This window comes from Spinacia oleracea, chromosome 4 (genome assembly GCF_020520425.1).
Source record: "Spinacia oleracea cultivar Varoflay chromosome 4, BTI_SOV_V1, whole genome shotgun sequence".
NCBI classification, from domain to species: Eukaryota; Viridiplantae; Streptophyta; class Magnoliopsida; order Caryophyllales; family Amaranthaceae; genus Spinacia; species Spinacia oleracea.
In genome coordinates this window covers 111060566-111076615 of record NC_079490.1, presented here as the reverse complement: position 1 = coordinate 111076615, position 16050 = coordinate 111060566, and the positions used below count along the sequence as shown (strand labels likewise).

The following is a 16050-nucleotide window of genomic DNA, read 5'->3' as shown; positions in this document are numbered from 1 at the left end:
ATATATAATAAACTTTAAGTTCTTGAGTTTTTGGGCTTCACTCTGCTTGATGGTTTGATAGAGAGCATTCATTTTGAGCCCTGTTCCGGTGTTCCCTCATCTGAATGACATAAGATTCTCTAACATGTCCAATCTTATCCAATGAGTTGAATCTCCTCTAAAGTCTAATGCTTTTAAGGTGTATTTGTTGTATCTTTATCTTTTGCATTCAATCTTGCAATCTTAATATAGCCTTTGATTTGAAATATGAATTTTTCCAGTCAATTACTAATTGAATTTCGCCATTTGGCACAAATTGAAGGGGATAACAAACGAACAGAAGACTCTAGCGAGGAGCAAAAGGCTTGGTCAAGTTGATTTGCACTCTTGTAGACGAACCAGGTGATTAACATAATCTTAGATTGATATCATGTTATTAACAATGCGTGACAAAGTAGCTGGTCTTATTATTTTTCTCATGAATTTGTGTGAAGTGTCATGTTTAAATAAATGTTATGCATTTCTATCATTGTTGCATGTTCCTATTGTTGTATGTTTTTCAATAATAAGCTGCTACCCTTAGTGGAATTCTAGTTTATTGGCTGTCAAATTCTAGATTCTAGGATTTTGTGTGATAAGGTAAGGTTACTTTGTGGATGTGCGTGGTGTAAGGCTTGTCTAGGCTCTTTTGTTCTTGTGTGTTCCTTACTAAAAAATCCTTGGAATAAGTTTTTTTTTTTTTTATAGACATGGATACTAGTTGGATTGATTTACGCAATGGGGATCCTGCTTATTATAGTGGTTGCTTGAAATTCATGGAACTTGCGAAGGAGACTCTTGTTGAAGGAAAAACACGATGTCCGTGTAACAAGTGCAAGTTAAATAAATGGCACTTCGTAGAAGAAGTTGGAGGACATATTTTGCTTAACGGTTTTCTTAAAAAATATCGAAATTGGGTTTTTCATCGTAAAGTCAATGAAGGGAGAAATAGCTTTGAAACCCCTAGTGGTCTAGGAAATGCAGTAGGTCAAGATGACATGGGAGAGTTGCTAAGAGCAGCTTTTTGTGTTGACAATTCAGAGTCGCATAATGAATCGCAAGGCATGCCCGAAGATGAAGTTTTTTATGACATGCATGAGGAGTTTGATTTTCATTGTGAGGTAGATAATGAATTTCCATCAAGTAACTCAGGTGAAGAAGATGCTAAGTGTAAACGACTAATGGAAGCCGCTGATGAGGTTTTATATGAGGGATGCACTACTTTCTCAAAGTTATCCTTTATTTTACACTTGTTTCACCTTAAGTGTATGTTCCACTGGTCCGCAGAGTCATTTACTAAATTGCTTGAACTTCTAATAGACGCATTTCCTCAAAATAAGGAGTTTTCATCGTCTTATTATGAAGGAAAGAAGATAGTGAACGATTTGGGGTTAGGATATGAGAAAATCGATGCATGTCCAAATAATTGCATTTTATATTGGGGTGTATTTGCAGACAAAGATGGGTGTCATGTTTGCCATACATCAAGGTGGAAAACAGTGAAAGAAAAGGAGGATAATAAAAGTGAGAAAGGAAAGAAAATATGTAAGAAGGGCGAGCCAGCTAAAGTAATGCGATATTTTTCTCTTATACCTAGGCTAAAGAGACTCTATATGTCATCTAAAACAGCTAAGGATATGAGATGGCATTTTGAACATAAAGATGATAAGATCTTAAGGCACCCGTCGGATGGTGAGGCTTGGAAAAGTTTTGATAAAAGATATGTAGAATTCGCCGAAGATCCTCGTAGTGTTAGATTAGGTCTAGCGAGTGATGGTTTCAATCCATATCGTCTAATGAATACCAATTATAGTACATGGCCGGTGATTTTGATTCCTTATAATTTGCCACCGTGGCTTTGTATGAAGCCATCATCATTCATTTTGTCCTTGCTTATTCCCGGAAAACATAGTCCTGGGATGGATATTGATGTGTATTTGCAACCATTAATCCACGAGTTAAAGTTATTGTGGGAAGGTATTCCTGCCTTTGATGCGCATAGTGGAAATAAATTTAAGATGCAAGCAGCCTTACATTCCACTATAAACGACTTTCCGGCATATGCTATGTTGTCCGGTTGGAGTACAAGAGGTTACAAAGCTTTCCCTACATGTGCCCATAATACTAATTCATATTGGTTTGGCGGCAAAATGTGCTACCCAGGGGCATCGAAAATGGTTGCCAATTGATCATCCTTATCGTTCTCAAGGTAATTTATTTGATGGGGAAAATGAATAAGGGGTTGCTCCGGTCCCTGCAAGTGGGATAGACATTTTGAAGGAAGTAGAAAAGGTTAAGTATGTTTATGGACAATCAAAGAAAGCACAACCAAAGAAAATATCTAAAAAAAGAAAGAGACTTCAAGGTGGAACTTCTCATGATGAGCCGGATGATGATGATGGTGGTGAAGAGGAAGCCAATGTTATTTGGAAAAAGAAAAGTCTACTCTTTGAATTGGAGTATTGGAAACATAATCCTCTAAGACATAATTTAGATGTTATGCACATTTAAAAGAATGTGTGTGACAATGTGATAGGAACTCTTTTAGATATGGATAAAAGTAGAGATGATAAGCAAGCAAGACGGGCTCTCAAAGACAAAAACATAAAATCTCATCTTTGGCCTCAATCTGATCCAAATCGTGTTAATGACCATTTGCCTCCCGCTGAATACACCATGTCTACAGAAGAGAAAGAACGTTTTTTAAGGGTCATAGAAAAGCTTAAAGTTCCCGATGGATACGGGTCTAATTTGCAAAGATGCGTAAATATTAAGCAGCGTAAACTTATAAATTTGAAAAGCCATGACAATCATGTCCTCATGCAAGATATTCTTCCTATTGCTTTAAGAGCATCGAATGCCACTAAAGTTATTGACTTGCTTGAGGAGTTGTCTGACTTTTTCAAGAATATTTGTTCGACCACTATTCATTCTGATGACTTGGATACCATTCAGTCAAAGCTTGTATTGACTCTTTGTAAGTTGGAGAAAGCTTTTTTACCAATATTCTTCACAATCATGGTTCATCTACTAATCCATCTAGTGGATGAGGTCAAACTTGGCGGACCTGTGCAATACCGATGGATGTATCCCATTGAAAGGTCAATATCTCGAGCCTCTATCTTATTTTATTTTATTATTTCAATTAAAATATATTCACTATTCTTATTTTTTTCTTTCACATTCACTTTCTTCATTCTATAAAAGGTACTTGGCATTTTTGAAATCTCATGTAAGCAATAAAGCCCAACCTGAAGGGTCAATTGCGGAAGGGTACCTCTTATGGGAGACAATTACATTCTGCTCTAGATATTTAGAAAGTGTCGAGACCATATTCACCCGACCGAAAAGAAATGAAGATGGTGTTCTAGACAATGACACCTATTTATATCATTCGGGTTGTCGTGTGGTTGGAAAGCAAGAAAACGTTCGTCTCGATGACAAAAGTTTAAGACAAATCCATCGCTATGTTTTGCTTCATTCAGATGAGATGAAACCGATTATTGAGTAAGTAGTGTCATGAGTTAACTTAGAGTTATTAACTATTAATTTTTCAGTAACACAATTTTTTCAATGTATAAAGTGCTTTCATATGCCAAAAACGGCACGAGGATGAATGTGGAGGAAGTCAATCCAACGAAATTGTTGAAAATGGGTGGATAATCAATGAGTTCCCTGAGTGGTTGCGAAATCAGGTTATATATATGCAGTAACCTTTTGACCTTTTTTGTTTTGTATGTTTTTTAATCTGTAATTAACCATTTTTTTTAAAAACAATTAGGCCTATAACATAGATGTTAGTACAACAGAAGGAAAGTTGAGAAAAGCTTTGGCCGGTGGTTTAAGTAATTACAGCAAAAAACTTAAAAGCGTCATTGTCAATGGCTACAAATTCGATACTGTGGAACGCGAGCGATTTCGCAAGACACAAAATTCTGGAGTTTTTGTGGAAGCAGATGGCCAAGAGTATTATGGAAGACTCCAAGACATATTCGAATTAAATTACTATGGTTCTTTCAAGGTTATAATGTTCCGTTGTGAATGGGTTGATATACATAGGGGTTTGAAAACAAACCCAAATGGTAGTGTTCGTGTAAATTTCTCGAAGTTGATGCACACTGGCCGAAATTTGCATGATGATCCATTTGTTTTCTCATCTCAAGCAAAACAATGTTTTTACATTGAGGATGAGATACAACAAGGATGGTCGCATGTTGTTAAGACTAAGCCTAGGGACTTCTTTGATATAGGCGATGACGAGCCTTAACATTATGCTCTTGCTCCAACATTATTATGTATTGATTTCAAATGAATGGATTTCTTTTTTTTATATGTTATTTTGAGAATTCCTTTCTTTCTAGAAACATCTTTATTGTATGTATGTCACTGGTAGCGATATCTTTCTAGAAATATCTTCAGTGTATGTCTTTCTTTGGTAAGTTCTTTCTTTCTAGATATTACTTTGGTAGTTTTTTATTTTCAATAGTTAAAGGGTGGATTTTATGTGTTCGTTGGTTCTAAGTAGTTAAAGGCTGCAAATGAGTGCAAAGAATAAGCTGTAGATGATATGTTGTATAGTTGCTTACAGCCCCCTCCAAGACTTACAGCAATTGTTGGTTGTGTGCTTATTTTAAATGAATTGCTGAAGTTAATGTTCATGCTCTACCATTTTTCTTGTCATTTGCTCTACCATTAGCCTCCAATACCCACGCCCATAATATTCGTCCTTTTTTCTCACCATCAAAAAATGTCTTTGAAGCATAAAACTTACTTCCATAATCATATCTCCAATCAGTATTATCTTCCATAAATTCAGTTATGTCTACTTCGAATTCGTTCGTTTCAGCCTTATAAAAGCCTAGTACATAGTGATCATGATCAAGAAAGCTCGCCTTGAGAACCAATTTAGTATCTTCCCTCTTAAGATAGTTCTCAACTCCATCTTCACTATCAATACTCACAGGATAGAAATCAGGACACTCCCACATTCCAGTTCTTGCTGAAGAGTGAAGAGTGTTCTTACTCCTAGTCCACTTAACAAAATCTTTACTGTGGTACAGAAACATTATTCCTCTGCCAATCTATCTTTCCACCAATAAGAACTTGCCACGTGCCATCAGGCGCTTGCCAAGCAGTTGTTGGATCTCTTACGTTGCTAGGATCAATATCACCATCTGTGACTGTAAACTTGATCATCTGTGACTGTAAACTTGTTGCTAGGATCAAGATTAAAGAATTCAGCAATTACAGGACAAATTTCAGGTAAGGATCAGAGGAGTCCTAGGGGAATGCTAGATTCTGTGACTGGAAATTTTGATCATCTGCCCCAGTATGTAAAAAATTAAACTGAACTATAACTTGGCCTTCAATTATGCTGCAATCTTTTGATGCTGAGTACATATCAGCTGAGGATCAGTCCAACTAGGTTACATCTCCTCTGCATCTTCTAAGTTTGTCAATTCGAATGACACCTCCACATCAGCCTTCCACTGAAAAAGTAAAACCACATAGTTGTTAGAAAGATTTCTAAAAAGATTGTGATTTGCAATATGACTAACCTGAGCTGCTGTGATGCCACCAACCTCAAAAACGATCCATGCATTGCTACTTTACCTTTGCAAAGACTTTCAATCTCTTGGATAGGCCACTGCATTAATTGGTTCCCACTAGTACTAAGCCATATTTCTCGAGGTAAAGACTACAAATTAAGAATACAAAGCGAACCGGTAGTAGTATACCTGAAGCCCTGACCATCCCTTTTTTCTTTCTTTGTATGATTTTCCGTTGTTTATACTTTGAATGCGTTAATTTGGAACTGTTTATGTTATCCAAATATGTTATGTTCTTACTGTGAGTAGTCTGAATGATTTTCTGTTAAATGTGAAGGCCTTCCTTTGATATAACAATAAACTTTTATGATTCATGTCTTTCAGGGACGAGATGAGTTATCGTAGCAAACGAACTAGGATTGCAGCTCTAAATGAGTCTCGTAATGCATCTGAAGTTCCTCCAAAAAAGGCTCAAAGGGCAGCAACATCACAGTTAGCATCACAGTCAGCACATCCACACAAAAATCAGCCCACTATCCCAGTTCCCTCGCCCTCACTCAAGAACACAAGGCCTGCATCATCACAGTCAGTCCATCCACCAAAAAGTCAGCCCACTATCCCAATTCCCTTGCCCTCACTCCAAAACATAAGGCCGGTATCATCACAGTCAGTCCATCCACCAAAAAATCACCCCACAATTCCAGTGCCCTCGCCCTCACTCCAAAATACAAGGGGAACTAACGACAGATGGGGGCCATTCAATCCTCAAATTACCACTAGCACTCAACTTGGGCCTTCGTCTTCCACTACCACTAGCAACCCTATTTGGAAAAAGCCACTCACTGTACCAACAACTAGTGAACCTAAGGTTGCATCGAAAGGGCCATCAAGGTACAACCCTACTCTAGACAAGACTTTTAAGTCACCTAATATCCCAACTGAAAATCCCACAAAAGTCCCACAGTCTAGGCTGTCAGAACCACCCAAGCACCCTTCCACTGTTTCTCTAACTTCTCAGCTACCATATGAACTTGCTAAACATTCCACATATTCAAAATCTGTTGAATTTATTCGAACTGAACTAGACTTCTTGAATTTATCGAATCTTTTTTTTTTTAGAGAAATTGAACTTATTGAACCTAAGTTAAACCTATTTATAATATTAAATTGAACTGAAAGTATTGGATTTGAACTAGACTGTTTTGACTCTTAAGGAGAAAATCCCAAAAAAACGAAATGACCTACATACATGATACATCCAATGTAGATACAAAAGTTTTCTGGTATAATTTATTTCTCGCAAATTGCTCTTGTTTAAGTATAGGCAATGAAAAGATAAATACTGGTATAATCCTCTCAGGAACAAAAAGAAGAGTAAAACATTTTAGTGCATGGCTTCCTTGGCCTCCCATAGATTGGCATTTGGCAATACGTTGCCAGAGAAAATATATATCGTCTGATCTGTGATAGAATACTCTGTATTAGATAGCATGGAACCATAATACTTCATAAATCACAGCTCATAGACTCACATGCTTGTGATAGATAGGCTAGTAAACGAGAAATACAACTCAATAGAATAGTCGCACGGACAACATTTACACGAACTGCTGCCAAGTAAATACTCCAGTGTAGAGATTAGCAACATGAAAAGGGGAGTTGGGTTCCAAGGGAAATCTCCACAGGTTAAATTAGATACACAGTAAGTGACTTGCAACAGTTGCATGCAAATAGAAATATATGTACAATACAATAATACAAGTATACATGTCAAGTGGCCAAAGCAAAAATAGCTGAAGAAACTTGAGAGTGTATACAGTAATTCGCAAAATAACATCACAGCTTCAAAATAGCAGAATGATACCTAGAGGCCAGATGCTTGAGGCCAAAGATACAGAGCACCCTTCCATTTGCAAAGTTGAAATCAAATAGGCAACAGGACATTTCACTGAAAGCTACTCTGCTGTCCCTGAAAAAATAAAGATAGCTTTTAAACAATGTCATATTGTAAGATCCAAGAGATAGAGCAATATAGCTACTGAATAGGACATCTAGGTAATCTTCTCTAATACAGATAATAATATCAAGTTATTAACTTGTCATATCAAATTCAGACAAACCCTAGAAATGTGAATCAATGAGTGTCATTAATCTTTTCTTTACCATCAGTAACACTAACGAGTAGCGGAGTAACGACTGTCATTCTCAATCTATCAAGGTCGTATTCGACAAATGAATCATTTTGACTGGGTGAATCCATGTTAATATCGAGCTCAACTAGTCGCAACAGGTTTAGAATAGTACTCATAAGTCTTAAATATGTATTAACCTTTGTTCTTTTATCTGACCTGATCTGCATATTTTTAGTGAGTATTTTTTGCCATTTCTGATTTAATCTAATCTGGTTTTTCTAGTTTGATATGAAATTTTTTTTATATATGATCTGATTTTAAGAAGAAAATAAGTAATAAGCAATTAGAACAAGAGGAACTTCCTTCCAAAATAAAAAAGAACAAGAGGAACTGAATGTGTGGTCAAGATAGCTCTCAATAGATTTTGGTGTCCTCATAAACCAGTAGATAACATAACTGTTGTTGCTTTTTCAAATATCTTTCCTGGTACATTCACTTCCTCAATATGCATTATCCGCTAGTAGCTTCGTTAAATCCTGATTTTGATTTTGATTTTTCACAAAATAATGATGTTTAAATACTTTGCAGCAATTGTCTGAGTATGGAAAAGAGGCACGAGCATCTCTGAGTCAATTGCACACTAATGGTGGTACAAGCTTTGCGAATACACGTGCTGATTATGTAAAATACCATTAATCCAACTAGAAAAAAACTTATATCCGTGATATGTCTTTTTATAATATTTCATGTGACTTGTTTCTATGTATATATTGCTACTTGTAGGAAGATGAACATGGAGAAGATATGAGCCTAATAGAACTTTGGCTAGCTTGTTATAAGAAGAAGGATGGAACCTTTGTCGATGGCACATTCACCGAAGACTTTTTGGTAAAGTTCTGATGGTTATCCCTTAGCTTGTACTTTCTTTTGTATAATTTTATTCTCCCATTTATTTTTCGTATATGTTATGCAGGATGATGTTAAGGCAAAGGCTAAAACTTTAAAGCTTCTTTATCCTCCTGGCTCCAAGTCAATTAAGGAGATCGAGAATGAGGCTTTCGAGGCTACGCTATATAATGGAGAAATTCCTGAAAAACCACAAGGTTATGGATTTGGTGTTCGTAAAGGTGACATTTATGGGGTGCGTGGTGCACTCAGAAAAGCAGGGTTTGGTAAAGGAAAAAGGAAGGTAATAGAAGTGGATAGCATCAATGTCGAGGTATCAAGCTTGAAGCAAGAGAATAAGGAACTTCATAAGAAACATGAAGAGATAAAAGACAAGTGCGATGAGAATGCAAAGCTGATTAGGACAATGACATCGCTGTTTTCTCAAGTTTTAGAATCCATTCGCATTGGAGACGCTTCAACACAACTTATAGACGCTGCACAAACCGCCTTGCGTATGGCTAACCCTCCGGTATTATTGAAACCCTTTCACTTAGCATTTTCTACTGTTTTATATGACTGGTTATGTTAAATGTGTGATAGATGGACTAACTGTATTTAGTTAAGAATTGAACAAACACAGAACAAAAAAGAACATCTGCAGGAACAGAACAAATACAGAACTGAACTTTGCAACACATAACAAATTAAATGGACTGGTTGAACTCAGGAGAACAGAAATGAACTTCTGCATGAACAGAACATAATTGAACAGAACAGAACATCTAGAAATCTTGTTTGTCACATGGTTAGCAGGTGTAATTTACAATGTTGTTTGCAACCTTAAAGCTTCTCCTAAAATCTTGTTTGTCACATGGTTAGCAGGTGTAATTTGCAATGTTGTTTAGGATTTGTTCTTCAAATATAAATTTGCTGCAGAGGTCTGGGTTTGTATTCTCAAGCTTCGGAATTTTGATAGACACGTTGAGGGTTTAACAGGTGAAGCTGAGCTACTGAATAACTGAAGCCCTCTTAATCCTATCAGTTATCCTCATACCACAATCCAACTTGGCTGAGCATTGCTAAATTGGGATTTTCTTTTTTGTTTCTGGAAAAAAAAAGAGGGTTTTTGATGAGTGTGTGAATTGGTTCACAAGAATTGGTTCTTACCTAATTAAGTTGAGATTTAGAATGTAGAAGCTAGCTGAAAAGACTAAACAGAGAATATTCTAGCACAACTATACGAAATAAGTCATGTTGATTTTAATTCGAAAGTTCCAGTCCCAAGTGTGTTTTATTTTTACCGTAGACTTATCGTAGTTTATTTTTACACTTTTGGGGAAACTATTAATATATACTTACCGTTTTTAATATTTTTTTAAGGTCAAGGATGCATTTGAAGATGATGATGGTGGAAGAAAAGAATCTAAGGGATGATGCATAACTCCTTAAACTATGAAGCTCATATGTTGCGTACCCTTTTATTGCGTTTGTTGTGTTTGGTTATTAGGGAGTGATCTGTACTCTTAACTTTTTCTGCTGTTTTGTTGTTTAGATGCTTTGTTCAAACCTTTTGGTATTAAATTTGTGTTTTGGAGATATGTAGCTAGCTAATTTAATAGTTTGGACATGTGTAATTAAACTTAATTTGATGATATGATATGATTTGGAGCGAGCTAATACGTATTATTACATTATATAGATTAATAATCTTGTCATTTATAATTTTAAATGTGTTCGTGCTATATATATAGTTAATTGCATTTGTTTGGTTTGGTTTTAATTAATTAGTTTCAGGTTGATTTTGCTTTGGGATAACATGAACGACTAAAAAAAAATATTAAATTAAATTCTCGACGCTTTGTAGTGTCGAAACATGATTCGCGCAAAAAATTGTTGGTAAACCCGCTAAAAATATTACTACGCAGATGACCGTCGAGAAATATTTAGCTACACCAAACACCGTCGAGATTCTCGACGCAGAATAGCGCCAAAGATATTCTGTAGACGACAAAAACCGTCGAGATTCTCGACGCTCCAAAGCGTCGAGAATTTCTCTACGGCCAAATTCTCGACGCTGACTTGGTGCGTCGAGAAAATTTTTCTCGACGCTGTTTGGCGTCGAAAATTAGCCAAAAAAGCGTCGAAAAATGACGCATTTTGTAGTAGTGATGGCCATGGTGATGACTGAGAATATAGCAAGGACGGGGGAATGTGCTTTAGATTCGCACACTTTTGACAAGTAGGATATTTCTTGACATAGAAGTAGCAATCCCGTTCGAGGGTAGTCCAGTAGTATCGAGCCCTGATGACTTTGAGGGCCAACATCTTCCCATTCATGTGAGTGCCACAGACTCCGGCATGTACGGTAACCATGACTTTTTGAGCTTCGTGTTTGTCAGCACATCGGAGATTAAGGCCGTTAGGGGTCCTCTTGTATAGAATGCCGCCTTCTATAACGAAATTGGCTGATTGTAATCGCAAGGCCCTTTGATTCTTGCTTGAAAAGTGTGGGGGATATTCGGAGTGTTACAGATACCTTTGAATGTTTGTAAACCAAGGTTCCTCTCTGTCAGGCTCGATGTCGTCAATAGCATGGACATATGCTACTTCTTGACGCGTTTCAATTGAAAGTGGCATTTCAGCCTTGCCGTTTGGAATGTTGATCATTGAGGCCAGCTTTGCCAGTGCATCGGCGAATTGATTCTCCTCTCTCGGGAGGTATGTATAGCGAAGCTCTTCTACCTGCTCAGATAGCTTCTCAAGATAGGATTGGTATGGGGCCAAGCTCTCGCTCCTTACTTTCCATTTGCCGGAAATTTGATTGATGATTAGGGAGGAATCCCCATAGACTCGACGTTTCTGGACACCCAATGCTAAGGCGGTTTCCAGGCCCATAATGCATGCTTTATATTCGGCCGCATTGTTTGTGACGTTGAATTGCAGTTTTGCTGATATTGGAATGTGGGTGCCGTCTGGGGCTACTAGAATTACTCCAACACCACATCCGTTCTGATTTGACGCACCATCAAAGTGCATCGACCAACTGTCATCATTGGTCATTAAGATTTGCTCGTCGGGTTAGTCATAATCCTCCTCTTCTGCCTCGACAGGGCAGTCGGCTAGGAAGTCCGAGACTGCTGAACCCTTGATAGACTTTTGCGGGGTGTATTTGAGACCGAATTCTGCTAGCCTGACCAACCATCTGGATAATCGTCCGTTGAGAGCTGGCTTTTCGAACAAGTACTTGAGAGGATCTGCTTTGCTGATTACATGCACTGTATGGGAGAGCATGTAGTGTCGTAGTTTCTTTGTGTTCCAAACCAAGGCGATGCTGAGTTTCTCGAGCTGAGTGTATCTAGTCTCGTACTCGATTAACTTTTTGCTGATGTAGTATACGGCGTTTTCTTTGCCTTCAATTTCCTGGGCGAGCATGGCCCCGACTGTTGATTCTGTTGTTGTAAGGTAAAGCCTGAGGGGAGTCCCCGGCATGGCTGGCTTTAGCACTGGTGGATTGAAAAGGTAGTCTTTGATAGTATTGAATGCTTGCTGGCAGTTCTCAACCCAGACTTTGGGTTCGCTTTTGCGGAGCTTTCGAAATACCGGTTCACAGATCATAGTGAGCTTTGAAATGAGCTTACTAATAAATATTGCAGCTTGCCGAGAAACCCCCGAATCTCCTTTTCATTCGTTGGTGGCTTCATCTCTTGAATGGCCTTGATTTTCGAAGGATCAGCCTCGATGCCACGAGAGCTGATGATATATCCGAGTAACTTGCCTGACGTTTCCCCAAATGCACATTTTTGAGGATTGAGCCTCATGTTGTATTGCCTGAGCCTGTCGAAGAACTTTCGGAGTACTGAGGTATGCTAATGTCACTCTTTGGATTTGACAATCATGTCGTCAACATATACCTTAATTTCCCTGTGAATCATATCGCTCATGATGGTTGTGGCTGTTTTTTGATACGTTGCCCCTGCGTTCTTTAGTCCGAACGGCATAACTGTATAGCAATACATACCCCCACTGAGTGATGAAGGTTGTTTTCTCCATGTCCTCCTCTGCCATGGGAATCTGATTGTAGCCTACATACCCGTCCATAAAAGAGAGTAAGGCATGATTCGCGGTGTTGTTGACCAAAATGTCGATGTGAGGCAATGGAAAATCGTCTTTAAGGCTGGCCCTGTTAAGATCTCTGTAGTCCACACACATTCGTACTTTGCCGTCTTTATTTGGAACTGGGACGACATTTGCAATCCATTCTGGATATTTGGCTTCTCGAATAAACCCGGCCTCTAGCTGCTTAGAGACTTCTTCTTGAATTTTGAGGGAAACGTCCGGTTTCATGCAACGGAGTTTCTGTTTGATGGGTTTTGAACCTGGGATGAGGGGAATTGTATGCTGACCGATGCTTGGATCAACCCCTGGCATATGATGATAGGACCATGCGAAGATGTCTATGTACTCTGAAAGTAGCTTGATAAGATCATCCCGCTCTGCTTGAGATAGAGTTAATCCAATCTGAACTAGTTTTGAATCACTGCTGTTAACTTTTTCTGTTTCCTCAATTATGGGCGTCCTTTTTTCATGATTTTCATTACCTTTTAGTATTTCAAGGTCAGTTTCTTGTGAAGCAAAGTTGTTTGTATTAGAAGTGTGTTTTGGACTTAAAGAGTAATAGGAAATTGAAGTGTTATTGAAATTGGCAATCATTACATCGACAATTTTGACTTGAAGCTTGGCCTTTAGAGGCTCTTGATTGATGCAAGACTCTAGCCCTAGACTCTTAGACTCGTTACTAGACTCAGATCCAGACTCATCCTCTGACTCGGACTCGCTCATCATAGATCCTTCGCCCACAGTAATCTTGAAAATTTTGCCATTTGGAGCAGATATCTTGAGGGACTTTCTCCAGCCATTGCCATCTTCTCACTTGGAGTAATCAGCTTAGATGGGTCGAAATCTTCGATTTGAGTGATCATTTGAACCATAGTATCTTCGGAAATAATCGGTGCAATCTCTTGGCCAAACAAGAGACCAAAAGCTGATGAATCAAGGCATTCAAGGGTGGCCTTGTCTTGTATTGGAGGAGCATCCTCGAGAAAGTGACAGTCTTGAAAGATCTCGAATCCAAATGTGTGACCTTGTCCCTCGTGGGTGTGACGTTTCTTTTTGTCAAATCAAGTGTAATTGGATTTCCTGTGAGTTTACACCCAATTGACTAGTAATATAGGAGTCGCCATTCAGTTTTTAACGACAATGAGAAAAACTGACAAAACCCGGTTATCGTGACATAAAGGGAGTGCAATTATGTTTGACCACGACGGCCGTAGGTTCCCTTGTGATCCCTGGTGTGGGGATCTCTCCACATACACCCGCAAGGTAGAGATTGAGGGTTCGAGGGACTGTAACTACCGAGAGGAGTACTCGCTCTTCGATAACTCCAGAGGCAGGATATCCTTACTAGCTCAGCATAAATAATTGAAGGGACATGCGTTAACTATTAAACTAATCTGAGTTGATTTTAACAATATGCAACATATAATACTAGATCGATCGCGATTATCTAATTTAGATTGTTTTAAGGGACCTAGCATGATAATCCAATTTCCCAACATATTATCTTTATTAGGCGTGATAGAACAATTAGATTTGATTAGTTTAACAGTTTATAAAAGGGCGAGGAAAGCAATTAAATCATGAAAAAGGGACACATTACGACGCACCCTTGAGAGGTGCGTCACGGTTCTCAGAAAACTAACCACTTTGACTTTGCTATTTCTCCTTTTATTTAACGAATCTCAAATTATAGGACAGGATACGTTCTGTTCGATTTTTGGATCGATTGCGACAGAACGCGTGATCAGTTTTGCAGCGTGAGGCTTAGGCTTAGGGGTTTAGAGTCAATACTCAGAATAATAATTGTGTGTTGTGTTCTTTTCACGTCGAACTTGGGGCTATATTTATAGAAAAGAGTTCGTGGAAAGATAGAATTGTAGAACTCTAATCCACGAGGAATTTAGGAAAGAACACGTCCCAGGTATTTTCAGCGCCCAGGGCTGGGCGCCGAAGATTTCGGCGCCCAGAGCCAGGCGTTGAAAATAGGGTCTGGGCCGTTTCTTTGTCAGATTCAGACTCTTAGAATCCGGAGTGTATGAGACTTTAATCGAGTCTTTTAGTGCATATTAATTTTATGACGAGATGCGTCTGGGCCCATTACGAACTCTAGGCTCGTTAGGATTTTAATTAATACGTAACTCTTATTTTCGAATCGTATTAGGAATAGGATACTCTCGCAATTTCTATCTCATTTAGGATTTATGTTGGAGTGCAACACCTAATTCTGACAGGTTTCTATCTTTTATGACTTGCCACTTTTAACAACTACCCATTACGGCATTTACTATTTTTAGCAGGTTGCCATAAATAGCAGGTTTCTATAAATAGCAGGTTTCGGGTGAAATGAAAAGGGGAATTGAGATTCGTTATTTTTATAGGAGATGCGTTGTCAAGTGGAGATTTACGTTCTCATCATCGAACCTTCCCTTTCGGGAATGGGGACAAAAGTAGGTGTCTACAGTTAGCCCCCACTTTGACTGAGTCTTGGAGTAAGACGATGGTAAAAGTATTAGATGGAGTGCGCCACACAAGTCATGGTGACCTGCTTTTGCGAGGGTCTCACGAGCCCTCGAGTGATAACATTTGATTTAAGGGTCATCACTTGAAGTGTCGACATATCCCTCACGTGTCATTGGGATTTGTCAACGGATAATATAGAAACTCCTTCACTTTGTCATTGGAAGTATCTAAAGAGACGTAGAAACTCCCTCACTTTGTCATTGGGAGTAGCTACAGATGTTTTCGAAATTAAAGCTATAAAGTGTAATTGGGCCTGGCCAAGCCCAACCACGAGGTAAAAATGTTTTTAAAGATTCTCATTTTCAGGGCTAGCTAAAGGAGAAAACCCCCTTACTTTTTATGGGACGTAAAACGAAGGAAAATCCAGCATATCGTTCTTTTTTGGAAAAACGGAAAACCAATCCTTTAATTTTTGGAAAAAGGGAAAACCAGAAAGAGTTATCGCTGCAGCGACTAAGGACCTGCGCGGTTAGTGACGCAGACCCCGCCCGCTGAAGGTGGGCGAGCCTGTCCGCTGAGGGTGGACGCCCCGTCCGATAGAAGTGGACGAATCTGTTTTGATGTTTTGAAAATAAGGACCTACGCGGTTTGTGACGTAGACCCCGCCGGCTGAAGATGGCGAACCTGTCCGCTAAGGGTGGACACCCCGTCCGATAGAAGTGGACGAATCTGTTTTGAAATTTGAAAATAAGGACCTACGCGGTTTGTGACGTAGACCCCGCCGGCTGAAGATGGCGAACCTGTCCGCTAAGGGTGGACACCCCGTCCGATAGAAGTGGACGAATCTATTTTGAAATTTGTTTGTGCTTTTTGAAAATAAGGACTTA

The 16050-nt window shown here is 38.7% G+C and overlaps 1 protein-coding gene and 1 pseudogene across 1 annotated transcript; one reads left to right on the top strand and one right to left on the bottom strand.

Moving 5' to 3' along the window:
* The first annotated feature begins 728 nt into the window (after positions 1 to 728).
* On the top strand, positions 729 to 4285 carry LOC110792745 (uncharacterized). Its single transcript, XM_021997571.2, has 6 exons — positions 729 to 2109; positions 2258 to 2458; positions 2555 to 3119; positions 3226 to 3525; positions 3602 to 3713; positions 3800 to 4285. Exons 1-6 carry the CDS (start codon positions 729 to 731, stop codon positions 4283 to 4285), a joined length of 3045 nt encoding a protein of 1014 aa, XP_021853263.2.
* A 388-nt stretch (positions 4286 to 4673) lies between these two features.
* LOC110792747 (fructan 6-exohydrolase-like) lies at positions 4674 to 5418 on the bottom strand (annotated as a pseudogene).
* Positions 5419 to 16050: the final 10632 nt, after the last annotated feature.

Excerpts from the sequence above, each read along its gene's own strand:
- LOC110792745 (XM_021997571.2), top strand. The coding sequence starts at position 729 with ATGGATACTAGTTGGATTGATTTACGCAATGGGGATCCTGCTTATTAT. Across the intron at positions 3,120-3,225 it reads TGGATGTATCCCATTGAAAG|GTACTTGGCATTTTTGAAAT; the intron begins GTCAATATCTCG and ends ATTCTATAAAAG. Across the intron at positions 3,526-3,601 it reads GAGATGAAACCGATTATTGA|TGCTTTCATATGCCAAAAAC; the intron begins GTAAGTAGTGTC and ends CAATGTATAAAG.